Source organism: Condylostylus longicornis, unplaced genomic scaffold (genome assembly GCF_029603195.1).
Source record: "Condylostylus longicornis isolate FDR11 unplaced genomic scaffold, ASM2960319v2 ptg000044l, whole genome shotgun sequence".
In the NCBI taxonomy this organism is placed as follows: domain Eukaryota; kingdom Metazoa; phylum Arthropoda; class Insecta; order Diptera; family Dolichopodidae; genus Condylostylus; species Condylostylus longicornis.
In genome coordinates, this window is record NW_026578013.1 from 9,961,978 (window position 1) to 9,982,712 (window position 20,735).

At 20.2% G+C, this 20,735-nt stretch overlaps 1 protein-coding gene across 1 annotated transcript; it reads right to left on the reverse strand.

Moving 5' to 3' along the window:
* Positions 1 to 1,898: 1,898 nt before the first annotated feature.
* On the reverse strand, positions 1,899 to 19,003 carry LOC129610365 (uncharacterized). The gene is made up of 4 exons (XM_055522931.1): positions 18,366 to 19,003; positions 5,484 to 5,691; positions 5,221 to 5,416; positions 1,899 to 2,260 (listed from the first exon to the last, which is right to left on the reverse strand). Exons 2-4 carry the CDS (start codon positions 5,661 to 5,663, stop codon positions 2,193 to 2,195), a joined length of 444 nt encoding a protein of 147 aa, XP_055378906.1. The 5' UTR covers positions 5,664 to 5,691; positions 18,366 to 19,003; the 3' UTR covers positions 1,899 to 2,192.
* Positions 19,004 to 20,735: the final 1,732 nt, after the last annotated feature.

Below are 20,735 nucleotides of genomic sequence, written 5' to 3' on the forward strand. Positions count from 1 at the left end.
ATTTAAAAAAAAAAAGTTTTTATTTGTTTTTATTACACACTTTTTATTTTGAGACATAATAACCACTTTTAAAAGCATGGGCATAAAAGCACGCTCGATTCTTAAAGAAGTTGTTAAGTAGAAGTTGTAGAGAGAGGTTGAATAGAAATTGTGAGATTACAAGGCGTATTATTGTTGAATTTTGATAAAGGAATTGCTTTCAATTTGAATTGTTTCTAACTTCAGAAGATTCAATATTATTGTGTTTTAGTTTGTGCTCTGTTAATATAATTGATTCTCTTTTGCTAATTTTGACCGTTCTAAAAGATCTTCAATATGAATAATTAAAATACAATAATATTATTAAATTTAAATATGTATTTTTATTTAATGAGAAATTAGTTTTGTATCATCAACTTACATTCTTATTATAAACACGGGGGAAAATTATACTGATTTCGATTTTATACAATAATTTATATTTTAACATTACACTTTTTATGTACATATAAAATTACCTTTTTAAGATTTTTTTCTTTTTTACAAATTAATTTATACTGCTTGGGGAATAAAAAAATAAGTTAAATATTTATACACCATTTTTATGATTATTTTTTCATTTTATATGTTTAATTTTCTTTTATTTGAAATGAAGAATGCCTTTATTCGACTAAATTTTTAAAAATTATTAAGATAACGTATTTAGGTCAAAATTTTTTTTTTCAAAAAAAAAAAATGAAAAAAGTGAAAATTAATATTAATAAATGCGATTTTCTAAAACTATTTTAATAGTATTAAAAAAACAAGTACCGATTCAAATATAAATTAAATATAAACTAAAAAATTTAAGAAATATAAAATAATATGCGTATAACTTATAATAAGATAAATTAAATAAAAATCATACTAAAATTTTTATATAGGAAAAATTAAAATATTTATACGCTAATATAAAATTAGTATATAGAAGTAAAAATCTATAACTCAACATTCAAATTTATATTCTTAAATGAATGACAGCCATGAATAATGAAATCAATAAATGCTGTTCAAAATATTTTATATTATTTATTTAAAAAAATTAAATAAAACTAGTTTAGTTAATAATAATGAATTTTAAATGTTTTTATACAATATAGAGGTAATTTATATTACCAATTGTTAAATACCATATTTTAATTTTAAAATTTTATTTGTCTTTACTTTTTTAAATATTAATTTGTATGCCTTGCACAAATTATTTTTAAAATTTGTATTTTTTGTAAAATTTAAATTTAATTATTACGTTATTGATTTTCAATTAAATAAATGACTTTTATTAATTAATCATACATACATACATATAATTCCTTTTCGAATAACAAATGGTTATAAGTTAAATTAAACATTAAGTGGTTATAATTAAATTAAGTGATTATAATTAAACATTTACAAATTTATTATTTTTTTATTTTTGTGATTGTAAAAATATTAAATTTCATGATATAGGTATATGTTATTACCAATATAATATTTTTTTATATTGTGGAATAATTTATGCATGAGTATGTATCTATATATTATATATTATCATAATATATACAATATTATAAATTAATACATGTTATAATTTTAAAAATTAAATAAAAAAATTTATGTAATTTTGCTATAATTAATTAATTTTATTTTGAATGTAGGTGTGTTTATATAATTTTTTTTGTAATAAAGATAGAATTTTTTTCACAAAATTTTTTCTTAATTATAATTTCATACCTACACATATTATATTAATATGTATTTATTTATTATATTTTTACCTGATTTTTTATAAATAATCAAAATATATTTAAAAATTTCTTTAATGGATTTTAGCATCTGTATATATCTATTTTCTATTATATATCATAATGTTTTATATAATTTATAAATTATGCGGTATTACTAAATTTATCAGCATAGCCATACGATATAATAATATTCAATGACAAATAATTTAGTTTTTCGATAATAATAATTTTAGGGTTGTAAAGATTTCTTTTTCTATATAAGAAATATAGAAAAAGAAATCTATATTTCTAAAATCTTTTTCTATAATTATGTGTATATATGTATGTATATTGTTCAATTTATTTTTCAGATTACAAGTATTTAAATTTAAAGTACACGTGAAGAAAAACAATTCAAAATGGTTGTTCTTTTAATTTTTGTTGTCCTCTTTCTTCTTTTTGCTGCATTTAATAATCATATCTTACGTTGCGTTTTCTACCCATGTTACAAATTTTGAAATGGCAAGCGTGCATATCTGAAATATATATATAATAATATTTTTTTATCTTATTCAATATTGTCTGTATGTACATAATCATAGTTTTTTTTTCAGAAAACTAAAAAAAGATTTTGTTTTAGGGCTATATACTCGTATAAAAGAAAAATAACTAGAAAATTATATTTAAAATTTGGAAGATATAAAAGAATATTGTGAACTTTTGAAAAAAAAGTTGATAAAATAGTTAATTGGAATTATTACTTATTATATTAAATATTGTAAACTAATTTGCATATTTTTTGACAATGTTAAATAAAATAATTCTTCACCAATAAAATAAAATTTTTAAATATTTTTGATGCAGGGGCCATCAATTTGTTTAGCCTAATAATACTTATAAAAATTATTCCTATAACGAGTCGAGTGCTTTTCAGGCGGAAATTTTCGCCATTTTGGAAGCATGGTTTGTAACGACGCGACAGCGACCGGCACCTGGGATGCACCCCTACCCACATGCGTGATGGAAGGAAAATGAATTGCCTACTATGTTATTTTCCACTATCAGTAAGGGTAGTGCTTATCATGGCAATAATAGAGATGCGGTGGACCTGCTGCACGGTCCCGTCAGCCAAACAAAGAGGCAAAATCAGTTCAGTTTTTCTGGCATTATATACAGTTTTTACAGAAATTATAAAGTACGAACGCGATGATATGTACTTACTACAATATATAAAACAAATGTTCAAAGTACAAAGAAAATATTGATTAAACTTAACTTGAAAGTGAAAAAGAAATTCGGACAAAGCATTTTGGAAGAATTCATAAAAAATCAAACGGAATTCGATTTATTACCGAGGTAAAGCAAAGATTTTTCACTTAAAAAATAATTACGAAAAATTAATAAAAAATAAAATAATAAAATTTTAAAACAATAGTATATAGAGATATGTATACTTACAATCATTTCTTGATGCTGTTTAAATTTTATTTGTTTGTTTTATACATAATATATACATATATATTATTATTTGTTTTTAATAAAAACCATTCCGAAAAAACCATTTGACAAAATTATATATAGAAAAAATGAAAATAAAGTAAAAGAAAAAAAAATAATTAACAAAATTGAAATTAATAAAAATGTAAAACTTAAATAAATTATAACATAAATTACAATTATATATATTATATGCATATACAAAATACATAAATAAAACTAAATAATAATCATTTAAATCAAAACAATTATTTATTAGTAAATTTTTATTTTAATAACAAATATGTATAATATAATTATAATGAAAGATTAGTTATCGTTGTGTATATATATATATATATATATATATATATATATTTAAAAACTTTTTTTGATTTAAAATTTATAGTAAAAATCCAACTACGCTAACTTTTTCATATAGATATATATTTTGTCTTTTACCAATTTTTTTTTAGAAATTTCAATTATATAAATAATAAAATGAAAATAAATATGGTGCCCCACTATTAGTTAATTGATTACTTAATTACGGTATCTATCTTTTAATAATTTAGAATTTGATTAAAAAATAAATTTAGCAAAAAAAAATTTAAATACGATTGTAGATATTTTATTGTAAACAATTTTTTGTTTGTAAATAAACTACTGTAGTAGTAGTTTCGCAGGGGGTTCAAGGTAACTAAGAAAAAAAAAATAGAAAATTAATATGACTAACGAAATATTTATGTTTTTGTTTTATGGTTAGGAAAAATTTGAAAATTACATTTTTGATTTATTAAGAATTTATTAAATACGTAGCTATTTATGGTTTATGTATAATAATTATTTTATAATATATTTACATATTTGACATAGATTACAGAACTTCTCAAACGTATTCACAATATTTGCCCTTGGCTCTTGTGGTGGTGGATAGATAGAATTCGTGGAATAAGTATGTATGTTAAAATATTGATATGTGAACTATCTTCCTATTGAGATTTGTGCAATAAATTTTGGATTAAATTTAGAAATTTAGATTACTTTAAGTATAAAAAAATACTATCTCACAAAATATAGGTATTTTAGTTTTTCTCTTACTGATGTTAATGTTAGTAATAATTGCATACGTTCATGTTCGAAATCAAATTAAAAGAGGCCGTAATAAATTTATGGATTTGTGTAGTTAATTGGGTTATTAAAATAAAGGTAAAATATAAAATTACTTTTAACGAAATAAATTATTAATTTCTAGGAGTTGCTAAAACTTGAGATACAGGAACAGCAATTTGTTTATCTAAATAATTTGATATAAGATATTTCTTATTTTTCAATGCCGTTAATTAACTGTCAACCTATGTGGAATCATTGTAATCAAAAAACTAGGTTTTGTGGCAAAATTTTAATTAATATAATGTAAAACTAACAATTTTAAAACATTTTTAATTTAATAAGTTTATTTAAAAATTTAATCATTTTTTTGTTATATTTGCGCTGTTCATAAAAAATGAAAATATTCAAAATTAAAATAATAAGATGAAATTAAACATTACACAATAATTAGTTAATATAATATTAATGAATAATAACTAAGAATATTGAAAATATTAAAATTTTATTAATTTTATTAAATTTATTTGATTTTAAATTAAAATATAAAAAATTCTTATACTTACTATTTCTCCGAACTAATGTTTTTTTTTTTTTTGATTTTCGAAAAATACGATAACATTTACGAGATTTTCAAATTAAAAATTAATACCGTAGAGTGCAAAATAATTTTTTTTTTCATATTGTGCCATTATATACGAGTATTCAAGAAAAAAGAAAGAAAGGAAATAAAAAAAAAAAGTCAACAAAAAGTGCATTAAAAATTATAAAAAAAAAAATAATTTTATATTTTAAAAATAATTTTATATTTTAAAAATAATTGTTATATAATAATGCATTTTAATTAAAAATTAAAATACAAACAAATAATACTCAGTTTCAATATATTCTTTAATAAATTTATACTTACAATTTGAATTCTTCTTTTGTGCCGAATCTTTTATTAAATTTCGATTTGGCTGTGGTTGAATTTGTTGTAATGGCTGTGGTGTTGGTATCATTTCATATTGAATTGAATCCTTTGAAGATAGTTCTTTTAATTTTAATAATTCACGTAAATATGGCCAATTTGATAAAAAATTTGGATCATTTTCAGATATTTGAGCCTATATAATTTATAAAATATATATATGTATATTAATTTTTAAATAAGATTTTATTTATTAATTATACCATTTTATCGAAATAATCTTGTGTATTTTCTTGATCTGATTGAGAGTAATCTGGTTGCATTATTTGTTCAATTAATTGTCTGTTTTGATTATAATTTGGCCGGCATTCAACATTGAAATTATTTAAAAATATTACAAATATTAAAAATACCATTAAATATGTAAATTTTTGTGTAGTCATGATGAAAAGTATATTTTTATAAAATTATCTGTAAAAAAAATAAATAATGAAAATTAGAAAATTAAATTTTATAATTTTTTCATAAAAATTTTGAATAATTTTAAAGTACAAATTAAAAAATAAAATAATCTTTTCATCCTTATTCACTCTTGCAATATATAAGAGAATTTTTGAAAGAGTTTTACAATGTCACTTGCAAATTGAAACGGCATAGTGTTAGAGAAACCTTTGAAAAGTATTTTCATTTTGTAGTTTAAAAAAAGTAAATTTTCCATTAAAGTTAAAAAATTTAAATATCTAAATCATATTCATTCGGGTGCACGTTGCGTAAAATGCTACTATTTTGCTTTATATAGTTTTGTTAATTGAAATTTTGTTTGAGAAATGAAAATTTTATATAAAATCACATTGTTTTGAAAAACTTTAAATTTAATATAAAAAAGTTTTATAATTTTATTGAAAAAAAAAATATTTCATAAGGTCATTTAAATGTTTTCTTCCATCATGTGCAAACTTTCTCAAGGAATCAAAAATAAATGTTTTTTTTTGTTGCATTGTTTATTTGTTTTTGTTTATGTCACTGCATTTTCACTTTCAAAAAGGACGAATTATAAAATGTAAATATGCACTTTATACGTATATAATCTATCTATACTTATTCAATTATTCTTGTAAGAAAATTTCCTTTCAATTTTTCATATTTTGTTTTCTTTTAATGGTAATCTATTTACTCGTAAGTTTAACCACGCTTACGTTAGTTATTTTATGTAATATTTTTTAACATTTTAAAAATAGAAAAATGAAGTGCATAACACATGACATAAATAATATCTTGTACAAACATAAACAACAAAAAAAAAATTTTAATTTAAAAAATTTAAAATAAAATAAATTTATAAAAAATGTAGGTAAGTTTATTTGTAAAATATTTTTCATTTTAATATTTATGAAAAATGAGATTTTTTGCAAATCAAAACAGGGGCCATAAGAGGATTCAAAACATTTTATTTTTATTTATATGTGAACACAATTTGAATAACAACCTTATTAAATAATAAAAATATGTTTCGTTTACATAACATTTCATTTACATTAGCATTTTCGAAGAAAGTAATGTTATTCAGTTTACATTACATGAATCATAAGCGAATCATTATTTTCATTACTATTACAATTTTGCGTTCAAAAACACAATTTATTAAAGCTTATTTTGCCAATCACTATAAGTAAAATTCAGTAGGTAAATGCTGTTATAAATTTACTATACCTAAAGGGTATAGTAAATTCATTTTCCTATATCCAACTATATTATACGAGTATTTCATTGCTGGGAAAATGTGAGAATTTTGAAATTACAATAATGATTTTAGGTGGAATAATTTGCTTCTTAATTTGTTCTTTAATCCATCTTGTAGTAAAAATGAAATTAAGCTCTTATTTTAAATACTAAAAAAAAAATTAATTAGGCATACGAATGCAATTTTAAATGTTAAGTGTATGTTTTTACCAAATTTGAAATTAAAATCATGATTATGAGGCTTAATTTATATTTTATTTATTAACTTATATACTTATAGGTACTTTTTATGTAAAAACTAACCTGACCTTCCCCAAAAATTTTATTTTATTTTTTTTTTTAAATAAAATCTTCTGACTTCTTATCCTTTTAATGAAAATATTCGGATAATTGATTTTTTTTTTTATTGAACTGTAAAAATCATTAAGGTCATTTAAAAACAAAATAATCGATAAAGTATTCGGGTACATGATATCAAAGAGGTTGAAATTTCGAGGGTTCAATAAAGATATACCAATTGATTAATATTAGATTTTTATTTTACAGTTCTAAACTTTTAATTTTTTGAATAATTTTTAGTGTTGGTTCGTGTTGGTGGTTGTTTTTTCAATATATTTTCAATGTATTTGTATAATTTTGCTTCAATGATTTCAGAATTCGATACGGTATGTAAATTTGGTGTTAAAAGAAAATTTAAAAGTTTTTTTTTTTTTGGCTTTTGTATTTTGCTTTGATCAAAAGTCAAAGCGCTGATTATGAAAACATCAGAAAATTTCTTTTTTCTTGCAAATTTTTAACATTTGCTTTTTACATATAATCCTTAAAATGTGTTTTTCTATTTTTCCATTTTAATATAAAATAGGCACCCACATACATTCAAGATTTTTTTTTTTTGAAATTCAATTTCTATCTTCCTTTTTATTTCTAATAAAGTCCTGAAATCAAGAATAATTTCTTCAAATTTTTTTTCTCTGTGTTTTTCTTCGCTTTTATATACTGTACTTTTTTTTTGGTTGCCAAATTTGTTTATTAATTTCGTTAAAATGGCCTAAAGTATTTTTATTACAAGTTATAGGTATGAACATAATATGTTTAAAAAACATTATTTACCTTTTCATTCACGTATCATAAATCTGTGGGTTAAAGTGAAAACTGCATAAATCAGTTTCCGTTTTCAGGTTTTGAATTTCAATTGAAATTGAAATTATTTTTGTAGTTTTACTTACATTTAATCAAAAACCATATCCTTTTTACAAGGACAATGAGAAAGGCCGAGGAAATTTTTCCAATGATCGATTTTGGCTCGTTCTTCCCATTCATTCAGGACGCGCAATTTCTAGAACCCACTACATACATCAAACGAGAGATTCTAAGCTTTAATTTTTTATGGTTATATTGAAATTTTGTCAAAATACGATTACGTATTTTATTTTCTTCCAAAATTGTAAATATTAAATTTAATATACTATGGAAAGAGTGTTTCCTTGATGTAGCAATTTTCTTATAAAACCACAGAATAATGTGCGCGTAAATTAAGATTTTATCTACATACTACATACATACTCGTATCATAACAAAAAAATTATTTTGTTTCCTACTTTTTGTCTATTTATATGACGGAATTAATACAAACTGTGTATAATTTATAGGCTATATTGAGTGCCAAAAACATTGAATATTTCTTGTATCGGTGAATTCAAAGATTTCTTTAATTGAATTTTAATTCATCTGTTATTGAAAAAAACTCATAAATAAAATTGAAGAAGATGAAAAGAGAAGAAAAAAAAAATAACATTAAAATTTGTTAAATTTTTCTAAGAAATATGTAAAATTATTTTTTTAATGTAAACAAGGATACATTTGGAAACACATACATAAATAATTTATTTGAAATGGTCAAAAAGGATAATACCACGAGTGAAGATGTTTTTTAAGGTATTTAAAGTACATGTACACGCAGAACTTTTATCAATAGGAATGAAAATAAAAATTTTAAATTTCAATATTCTAAAATGAATTTTGTTTTTTAATATTTTCATTGAGTTTTCAATTTTTACACGTATTTGCATACATACAAACAAATGTATTTTATTTCCTAATATTGCGTATATGTATTTTTTGTTGATATACGACAATTATGCAAGAATTATGACGTAAATTAATAAATGATTCAAAAAAATCATTAAAAACATACACACGTACACATATATGTTCAGTTTTAATTCCTTTTTCTATAAAACTTAAAATTATTGTAATGTTAAAATTGAATGGAAGTTTAAAAATAATAAATTTTTTAAAAATAATTTAAAAAAAAAATTTCGATAGTCGTGCAATAATTATTAATATTATTAACCTTTCATAGTTCATAATTTAATTATAACATATAATTATATATATATATATATATGTATTCAATTTTAGTATTTAAATCTAGTTCATGAGCTCCACAATAATATTTAATTAGGTTATTAAAAATAATTGATTTTAATAACTATTGTCGACTATATATGTACAATGTATATATATATGACGACCAATTTATAATGCATGAAATATTTTATTTAGAAAAAAACTAAAAATGTTTTAATTTAATTTTAATTATTTTCAAAAATTTTATATATAAATCAATTATAAACCAAAATATTATGTCCAAATATTTAATTATTTATATAATGTAGTATATATGTACAAAAAAGCTCTTACGTGTCATTTAAGATAACCTAAGATGAATTATAGAAATCATAAATTAAATTGGGGAAAAAAAATAAAAAAATAGAAATAACGTAAGTGATAATCGGCTTATATACGTAAAAATTAATATTTTTAATATATACATCATATATATATATTTAAATTATATATATTTGGGTATATATGGCATAATATCATTTTACTAGTATCTTGTACTATTTATGATTTTACTATATATGCGAAAACTACAAATTTGTACACGTAGAAGTTTTTTTTTCTTTCGTTCTGAAATATTTAAAAATACTTTAATCATTTTTAGTAAATAAAAATATAGTAAAAATACAAATGTATTTCTTGATGGGAGGTTTAGGTCATATATATATGACACAAATAATAATAATGAGATCAACGTATAATGCAAAAATTAAAAGAATAAAATAAATTATTAAAAATTTATTAAATATTTATTATTATTAATATTGAAAAATTTCGATGAAAAATCAGAATAACTTTGGAGTAATCGGAATTGATTGCAAATTAAGTCTAAGTGGTGTCAATGTTCACATAAATGACATTTTGAATGAATGAACTGTAAACTGTTTAACTTTATAAGCAAATAAAAATTTTAATATTGTGAAACATTGAAAATCAATACCACAAAATCTTGTCAAAAATTTTATCTATATGGCAACACCAAAATCATAATTGAGCCAAAATTAACCAAAATTAGTATATTTGAGATATTTGAGGTCATGGCAGATCTCTTAATATTTAAGATAATAAAGAGTAGTTTCAATTAAGAAACAACTTTGTAAATTATAAACTTCCTTACACGTAATATTGTGTATGATCTTGTAAAATTTGCAAATTTATGTAGTAATAGACTTCGAATAAGTAATATTTTATTTAATTGAAAAGAAGTGTCTGTCTAGGCCATAATCTAAATATGTATCACATTAATTTGTATAATTATAAATAATATATAGTATAATATAATTTATATTCTAATATATACACATATAATCACATACATTATAATTTGTTCCGTGCATATATAGGTACGTTTACGTTTTATTAGAATTTTATTTTAATATAATTTTTTAAACATCAAAATTTTCATAATTATTATTTTATTATCGGTCTCTTATAATATTGATGTATTAACATATTATTATAAATATGTGTATGTATATATATTTGTATTTGAATGATTTAACCTATAGTTTATCATTATTCGCATTTAATTTATTAAAAATGACAATGTCAACGTACGCCGATCTAATTTGAAAAATTTATTTCATAATTTTTAATCTCGTGATAATAATTTACCATCTCCCGACTATAATATAATAATATATATATATATATTCATATATTTATTAAAGAATATTACATAAAGTTATATATGTATGTATTATAAAAATTAGCGAAATTTTAATTTTTTATTTATTTTTTATATATAAAATATTGTGAACATAAAATCAACGAAAATTGTTTAATTTTAATTAAAAGAAAGTGTAATTCATAAATATAGGTAAATCAAAAGAAGCATGGGAAAGATCGATACAAAAGAAGAAAAGGCAGCAAGTTAAAATTGAAATACTGGCGTATAATAAATCGAGAAAGAAGCGCTTGTTTATGCAACAATATTAAATATAGAGAAAACCGTAGGACACACAAAATTTTTTATAAAGAATTTAATTATATACTTAATGACAATACGAGGGTGAGTCTCTTTGTGATTATATATGGAAAAATGCAAATTCTATATGAAGTTCACATTTCATAGAACTAATATAGAGCTCAGATTTAATGTATTTGTTAATTAACTTGAATTATTAAACTCTGTTCAGATTTATCGCATTAAAATGTCGATGCCTCAATATTAATTGTGCAAAATCATATATGAATCAAAAAGATAACATTAAAAATTCATATTTTTTTCTATAAAATTTATTATAAATAATTTGAAATGAGAACTAATTAATTATAAAAGTATTAATCTTTAAACTTAATTGTGATAATGGAAGATTTTGCATATTTAAAATTTAAATATTATTTTTTTCTCTTTGTTTGCAGATGTGCAACAATTTTTTTCTATAAGTTTTGTAATGGAACTACTTGTATATTAATTTCCGTTTTGAAAATTTTTCATTTTTTTGTACATTCATAACTAGCTGCTACTGCTATATGTACAATAATAAATTCAGCAATTTTTTTTATTGAATAAGAACTTTTTCTTACGCAAATCACTTAATCAAATAAATTAATAAAAATGAATCTGAATTGTGTAAAAGAAATTTCATTTGTCTTGACCCAAACTTTTTTCTATCTATTTTATTTTGCATGTATAATGTATAAGTAAATGAAGATAACAAATTGTAGTAATTAATAATTAAGTGCTTTTATTATCAAAAAAAATTGCAAACATAAAAAAAGCCAAAGCATAAAGGAAAAAAATAAAAAATTATTCAAAATGATAATTTATAATTAATAATTAAAATAAAAAGACAATTAATTGAACGAAAAAAGTTTAATGCAAAATCCAAAACTGATTACAATGCAAAATAAAATTCGAAAAATAGAAGACAAAGCTGTAATTTTTAAATTTATTAAAAATTAATATTAAATAAAAATGGTAGCATGTATAGCAATATCAAATAGAAATCGATAATTTGAGCCGAAAGTTAACAATTTTCAAACTTTAAGGCCGAAAATGTAGAAAAAACATATGATATGTAAGTTATGTGTTTATAACCAAATCTTGTTGCATAAATTTCGGAGTGATAATCGAAAATTTAAAGCAAGTTGTTGCAGCATAATTTGTGATGTGAAATTTTTAAGAGGGCACTCAAACTGGGAGATAGACAGAATAAAACAAATAAAAATATTCTTTTGAATTTCTTGAAAACGTACTAAAAATTTGTACGTATGTAAATAAAATTGAAAAGAATTATCCGGCATGCATGTAGAAAATTCAAGATTATATTTATAAAAATTTTGCCTGCTTACATATTATATGTTGTACTAGAATGTATGTGCGTAATTTAAGGAATCAAGCCAGTTATATAATTATATAAACGTGTATTTTATTCAATATTTTCATAATAAAATTGATTATTTTATTTATTTGATTTTAATTCTTTATTACTGTTCAGAATGTGAATTTTTTTTCTATTTTTTATTTGAGTGCATAATATTGATTTGATTATGAATTAATTTTACAATTAGGAAATAATTTTCAAAATTATTTGTGTATGTTTTTAATTAATAATTCAATTCCGAACTATAATATGGATATATACATATACAAACTTTTAAATTCTACTGATTTATATTTTTAATTATTCAATTTTATCTGATAAGCTACAATGCAGAATTTATTTTGCATATATTTCGGCGTATGAAAATTTATATCACAAAAAAGGAAATAGCAGTATATGCAGTTATGCACTACACACATTGTGCATATTTAATTGATTATTTTATATTATGGTATATAAATGCATATGGTGTCGAATTAATTAATAAATAGAAATTATTTCTTCTCTTACATCTTTATTATAGAAGATCTTTATTATTTTGATTTAGTACACAGTCGTGTTTAATGTTGCTAATAATAAAAAATTAAAATCTACCTCTTTATAAGGATGTTAATAGCGTTATTTAAAATTTCTATAATTAAAATTTCCCTGAAAATCAAAATTAATTAATTCAATTATTAAATTAAATAATATTTAAAATAAGAAACATAGTTGAATATTCTTCAAATTTATTGGTAAAAAAACTATATACAAATTATTTTAATTTAATCAAATAATTAGAATTCAATAAAATGTTTTTTTAACAAAATATATTCCAGAATGACTAATGATATGCCAAAATAACGGAAAATCAAGAACATTTTATATTAAAAAAAATACGAATAAATTAAAAAATAAATATAAAAAAATGCCGTTAAACAAATTCAATTCAACATAATTGTGTAGGTATAATACAATACAAACATATATTAAATTATGTTACCTATATATATATAGATATATAGATACGTAGGTAACACATACAAATATATTTAAAATATTCCACGAATTGAAATTAACAATTGAGTAAGTGCTTATAGAATTTACTAATATAATTTAACGAATGGGTAGTTTTTATTTAAAAGAAAAATTAAAATATTTTCTTTTAAAAATTCAAATAATATTTAAAAATAATTTCTAATTTATTATTATTATATTATTAAAATATAATTTTAAAATAATTATGAGATGATTTGTTACACGAGATTCAAATGAAACAATGAAAAAATATTTTTCTCTTATATTTTCATTTTTTATTTAATATTCAATATTGCTTCTCGTTTTTATATAGAATTCTTTTAGAAATTAAGAAAAAATATGAAAAAATAAATGAAAAAATTACTATTTAATTTTAAAAACGTGCAGCGCATTTATTTTAATAATTGATAAGAGCGGAGTAAAACGCAAACGTTTCCTTTCCATTAAAAAAAAAAATTAATAAATAGTTTAAGAAACTTGATGCACAATAATTATTTACTCATATATATATATACGTATATGCAATACGTGTGTGCATAAGTAGAAGAAATAAATAATTAAATAGAAAAATAATTATTGCGATAATGCAAATCAACAATGATGAATGAGTTCGATTATTCGCTTTACTGTAATGATAATATGATTATGGTGCTTTTAACCGCCATAGTTTAGTTTTTTTTTAATTTTCTAAATCAGCTAAAAATTAAAAATTGTTGTTTAATTATTTATTTTCTTAAATAATTGATATTCCTCGCTGTTTTTAAATATAATAATAATTTTTAAAAATTATTTTATTTATTTTACATTGTCAAATCCTTTTTGTATTCAGAGTTATGCTATTTGTTATATTTCGTATTTAATTTGTTAAAACACTACGTATAGGGCATAGTTTCAGGTATATGTTCTTATTTAACTCTTAAAGTTTCAATACCGCCTTTCTTAATTGAGTTTAGCAGTTTTTTTAAATGCTATAGGCATCTTTTTATACAAACATTTCTTGTTTTGATTTTTAAACCTGAATATTGGCGATTTAAAGAATATTAAACAAGGCCCAAAAAAACTTTTAAAATTTAAGATTCTAATAAGTTTATTATGTGAGGTAAATTTGCCAACTTATCCAATTCTCTTAAATTGAAAAATATGCTATAATATTGACTGGTGAATTGATTCCCAAGTTTTAACACAATAACGGCATTGTACAATATTGACAGTATATTGGTGGATTCTTAACAAATTCCCGTTCATTATAGAAAATGAAAATGCTAGAAATTCGAAAATAAATTTGGCGAATTTGTCATTCGAAAACCAAACTGCAATTTTAACTAAACTCCTTGTTGAAATTAACATGCATAAGAAGCTTATTAGTTACTATTTTTATAATATCCAAAAACTCAGCTTCTTTAATTATTACTTAAAAAATTTAATAATAATTGATTGATTAGATCATTGTTACTATAAAGTTGAAAAGGCCTGAGGAGGTGTGTCAAACCAATATAGATTAAAATTATAGAAAAACATTTTAATTCAATAAAATATGCTTTTTTTTGTATATATGAGTGTGTTTGTATACGTGTGGAAAAGTAAAATGTTATCAGGAAATGAAATTATTCAGAAATAATTAAAATGTGACAAATAGTTGTAACCTGTAATAAAAAAAATATTTTTAATGATTAACAGATTTAGATTTTGTTATTTTTCTATACAAGTTCTTGATAATTTACTAGTTACATTATTTAATTTTCTAGACAATATGAAATTGAAAAAAAAACATGTTTATTTTACTGAGAATAGAAAAAAAATAATATGCAATTTTTCTTTAACCTTTTATTGATGAACAAACCCAATATAAATTGTACACTGTTTAGTGACTTTTTTTTGTAATAATGATTAATTACTAATAACAAACTAATAAAACTATTTTTTTTATATTTTTTAATAAGAAACGCAAAATACATTGTCTATCGGACTGATATGCAAAATATTTTTTCACCAATGTTAAAGATCCGTAAATATTAAAAGAATTAGGGTTCTTAATTCTTAATTAGGGGAATCAGGGAAATTTAATTTTTCAATTAAGAAATTTCCTTTTTGATTTTGAGTTGATAAATTTTGCCTTTTAACAGAATAACCATAAAAATCCCTACTTCAAGTTACCAGAAAATTTGACAAGATATTTGAATATTAAATATGTATGTAATTTTTGTAATTATTCAATGAATAATTACAAAATTCTTTATATGTCCCTGTACCGTATATACATTCACATACGAATAAATCAGAAAAAAAAAATAATTATTTTTTGATGTTACATAATTAGTAATCCTTTTATCTAAAGAAATTTCCAGTATATAGTTGTAAATTTCTTTATTTCTTGTTCTCTTTTAGGTAAATAAAATGAAAATCTTTATATTTTATAATTATAATTGCAAATTTGTTTTCATAATTTTATTCAACAGGAATTATTTATGGTATATATAAGATGATACATTAGAATATTTCATTTTTGTGATTTAGAATACAAGGACAGTACGGTTTTAAGTATAAGATTTGAAAATTATAAGTGAATTGATATTTTATATTAATATTAATATTATATAAAATTTGATTTCAATTTCTGAATATTATGCCTATAAGACGTTTGTAAATGAAATATAATTACATTTAATTATCATTTCGAATTACAATAAGCATGTGAAGAAATATAAAATAGAATCTAATTTCAATTTAATTTATTCAGCAAACGAATTAAAATTGCTAAATTTAGTAAATTGCAGGCTATATTTGGAAAATACTTATTTGTAATTCTCTTGGAAAATTTGATGAACTACATTTGTTTATTCTATAAGCAGCTATATTTAAAATACAGGCAGTATGTACATAGATATGTATATAAAAACAATTTCGTACATATCTATTTCACTTTCATTTTTACTGGCAAATAATGTTCAATCAAAAGAAATATTAATTTCTAATCTAATTAACGTTGTATTGCTGAATATCGCCGGATGAGTTCTAATTTGCTTCACATGCCATTTTTGAAAATTTTTACTTAAGAGTGGTTTTATAGATTTTGACGGGGGCTTTATTACGTGCCACAACCCCATTTTTTCTATCTTCCTTAGTTTGTAAGATATTCGGTGTCGTTTTTGCCCCATAAACCATAAATTTTACAGATTTCTTTGTGCTTATTTGCTTCATAAACCATTTTCAATAATTTCTTTATGTAAATGTTAGTGTGCAAAGAGGTTAGTAAGTACTAACAAGGTCATTGAATATGTAAAAATGACCAATTTCATATAAAAATGACCAACTTAAAAAAAAATTTAACTTTTTCGAAAAATCTAGACTTGGGAAGATGATATTCTATTCCGTTGTACATAAATAATTAATAACATTTTTTTTTTCATTAAGATTCAAGCTTTCTTTTTCAAATTTCTCAAATTCCTGTTATGGTGCCGAATGGAGCAAATTAAAACTCATCCGACGATATGTACATTGGAAGTTGGAATTTGTTTCTGATATTATTAACAGTTTCTTTATTTAACATATTAAAATTTTTCTTGTATTTTTCAATTAAAGGTACGGAATATATGAAAAAGTTTTAAAAATTTAATTTGTCTATTAATATAATTTTGTTAAGTATTTTTCAAAGAATTTATATTTTTTAACATATTCAGATTAACTTTGAACCTTTTTTTGGATTATTTTTAACTTATGGTTTTTAATCTTTTACATAACATTTCCCATATATACGTATACGTAAACATAAAATTTTGTTGTACAAGAGTATTTATTATTTAAAATATGCATTTAAAAAAAAAAAGGAAAAATAGCCCAAAATTTTAATTTTTATTTTAATTGAATAATAATATTCTTGAGGTGATGGTAAAAATACATATATAACATTGCATACTTATAGGGTATTTTCCATATTTAAGACATTATTCATGATTGCAACATAAATTTTATATTGAATACAATTATATAAAATAAAATTTAATATTTATTTTTAAAGTAAATTAAAAATATTTCTCATATAATCATTTTTCAATTGTAAATTTTAATATGAATATTTAAATTAAGTATAAATTTGGAAAATACGAGTAGCTAGTTATTGAATAAAATATTCAAATACAAAATTAAATCAGTTTGAAATGATGAAAGGAATTTAATTTTAGAATAAAATTGTATATAATGAACAAAATTTTGAAATTTTGATATTTTAATTAAATATGTAATTAGTTGTTTTAGAATTGTTTTTGTATTGGAAATCTAAAATTAAATGTTTGATTATGAAAATTATAATTTAATTGTAAATTTAATAGCTATGTATCAAAATTTTTAAATTAATAAACATTTTTATTAAAATTATTATTAATTATTGAAATAATGTTTTATTAATTAATATACATCATACATAAAATTTAATGAAATTAAAAAGATTTATTAAATTTGAATTAAAATTTAAAATAATTAAAATTAATACTTAAAATTAATTTTATCATTTAATTTTTTAAGATCAAATAATAACAATTAATAATTTTAAGTAATAATTTCAACTTCCATTAATATTCATCTAGATTCATGTTATATTTAGTAATTTAAAATTTAAGGAATATTTTAAAATAAAAATTCGAATTATACGCTACTTACCCTTTTTAAAATCTGGTTTTTTTTTCCAAGTCTTCCGGTGAGGTTATGAATTCTTCTTATAACCTTTGAAATAAAATTATTTTTCTGATGCAATATTTTTAATTTTTTTACAAATTTTTTTAAATATTCAATTGTTTTTCAATATATAAAAAATATATCATATATTTTTTTAATATATATATATATATATTATTTTTTTTTGGATATTAAAATGCACTTTTTGAAAAAATAATAATTAAATTTTTATTATTTTAATTTTTATTTCAATTGTTTTTAAATATTTAAATTAAATATTACTGGATTTTGTATTATAATTAATATTTGTCCTTCTAGTTTTTCCTTTATTAATTTTCTTTAATTTTTATATATATATATACATATATATTTATTAAAAAGTATTATGGTATTAGAAATTTAAATGCTTTTTCAAACACTGTTAAATCATAAATGAACTTATCAGCATCAAAACATCTCCTTTTATAGTCAACAGGTGTGTCCATTAATTACATATATCTATATATTATACATATATATGTATTTGTACATTTATATTTTATGTTATTTTTGAATGGTATAGAAATAAAATTCCAATAATTTTTTTTTTTAAGGAATCAAATAAGTAAAAGAAATCAAAAATGAAAGTTATGAAAGAAAAAAGTTATTTTTTTTGTTTTTCTTTTCATATAATTAATGAAAAGTTTGTATAAATGTGTATAACACTTGTAAATTATTTAAAAAAATGTTATTAAAGGAATAAAAAAATCTAATTGCTATATATAATTTTTTATGTAATTTTGTATGTATTTTTGTATATAATTATGTGTAATTTGTACTTTTATATAGATTTATATTTAAATAAATAGAAAATATATTTATGTATGTATTGGTAAAGTAAAAATTTTTTACTGTTATAATTCTAATTTACAATTCACACAGACGCAAAGAATACTGTTATTTTATTAAATTATTTTTTTTTTTTTATTTCTTTCGTTCACTTTATACCGTTTAGTATAGATATTGTAAAAACATAAATGTTAGTCGTAGGTAATTTTTAGCTCTTTTAAGAGAATTTTTATTCTTTTTTTTTATTTTATTTGATTAAAATTTGAAATAACCGCCTTTTACTGCATTCTTAATTACGGTATATTAATTAAACAAAATTTATTCAAATATATTTGCACGTATGTATTTTTATTTATTAATATATGTATATATGAATATGTATAATTTCCTTTTATTTTATTCTTTTGATTATTATATATATATTTAAATTTTTTGAGTAGGTTTCTTCTTTAAATGATAGTCAGAATCGAACTGAGCTTTAAATGTCGGTTGTACATCATTAATATAAAATTTGATGATTATATTAAAATAATAAATTTATGTCGCAATAATTATAATAAAATAAAAAGAAAATAAAAAAAATAATCATAATTTTCCTTATCAGAAGAATTCAAATTAATGTATCAATTTAATGTATGTGTGGGTATGTGTGTGTGTTTAAAAAAATGAATTTAAAAAATTAATTTTATAATTATAAAGCATAAATTTTATATTATTTTTTTTTATTCGTACTACAAGTATAACACTTTGTATACATACATAATATACATTAGACATTAATAAAATGGCATGAAAGTTTAAAGCGGATATTATGGTTTTTGTTAAAGACCTTGCCCTCCAAATTACAATTCGCAATGTTACTTACTATTTCTTTTATAACAATTAAATATTATACATACAAGAGATTTATACATGATTACCTATAATCAACACAATACATATAATGATTATCTATACAAATATTAGAATTAAATTAAAATTATATTTAAAATTTTCATATTAATCACAATTCATAATTGTAATTTTGATAAAATAAAAAATAAAATAATTGGAAAAAATTTTAAATAAATTGAAAGCAAAATTTATTTCATCAGCATTTTATACATATTTGAATAAATGATGAAATCCTTAATATTTTGTTAATCTTAGACAAAAAGTATGTCTGAATAAGGGGAGCAATATTTATTAGAGACACTAATTTCTTTGATTTTTTAAATTTTCTAGAAATTTTTAAGTCTGTAAGTAGAATTTCCAAGTAAGATATTCCATAAATGCATTTTTTTTATATTTAACCTTCAATTTTTGCTCCACAATATTTTTGTGAAAGAATTTATTTTTAGTAGATCGATTTTACTTCTACTTTTCATGTGTAGATTGATTTGCTTCTTATATGCGTGGGTATATTAAAATATTAAAAATATAACATAGATTTAACTGTAAACTGAAATGTATTCGAAAGTATTACAATGTATTAAAATTAATGTAAAATATAAAAATATTTAGCAATTTAACCAGTAATTTTAGCAG

Coding starts and splice junctions, on each gene's coding strand:
- LOC129610365 (XM_055522931.1), bottom strand. CDS start 5,663: ATGACTACACAAAAATTTACATATTTAATGGTATTTTTAATATTTGTA. Junction 5,417..5,483: donor AAGATTATTTCGATAAAATG/GTATAATTAATA, acceptor TAAATTATATAG/GCTCAAATATCTGAAAATGA. Junction 2,261..5,220: donor ACAAAAGAAGAATTCAAATT/GTAAGTATAAAT, acceptor TATATATTTCAG/ATATGCACGCTTGCCATTTC.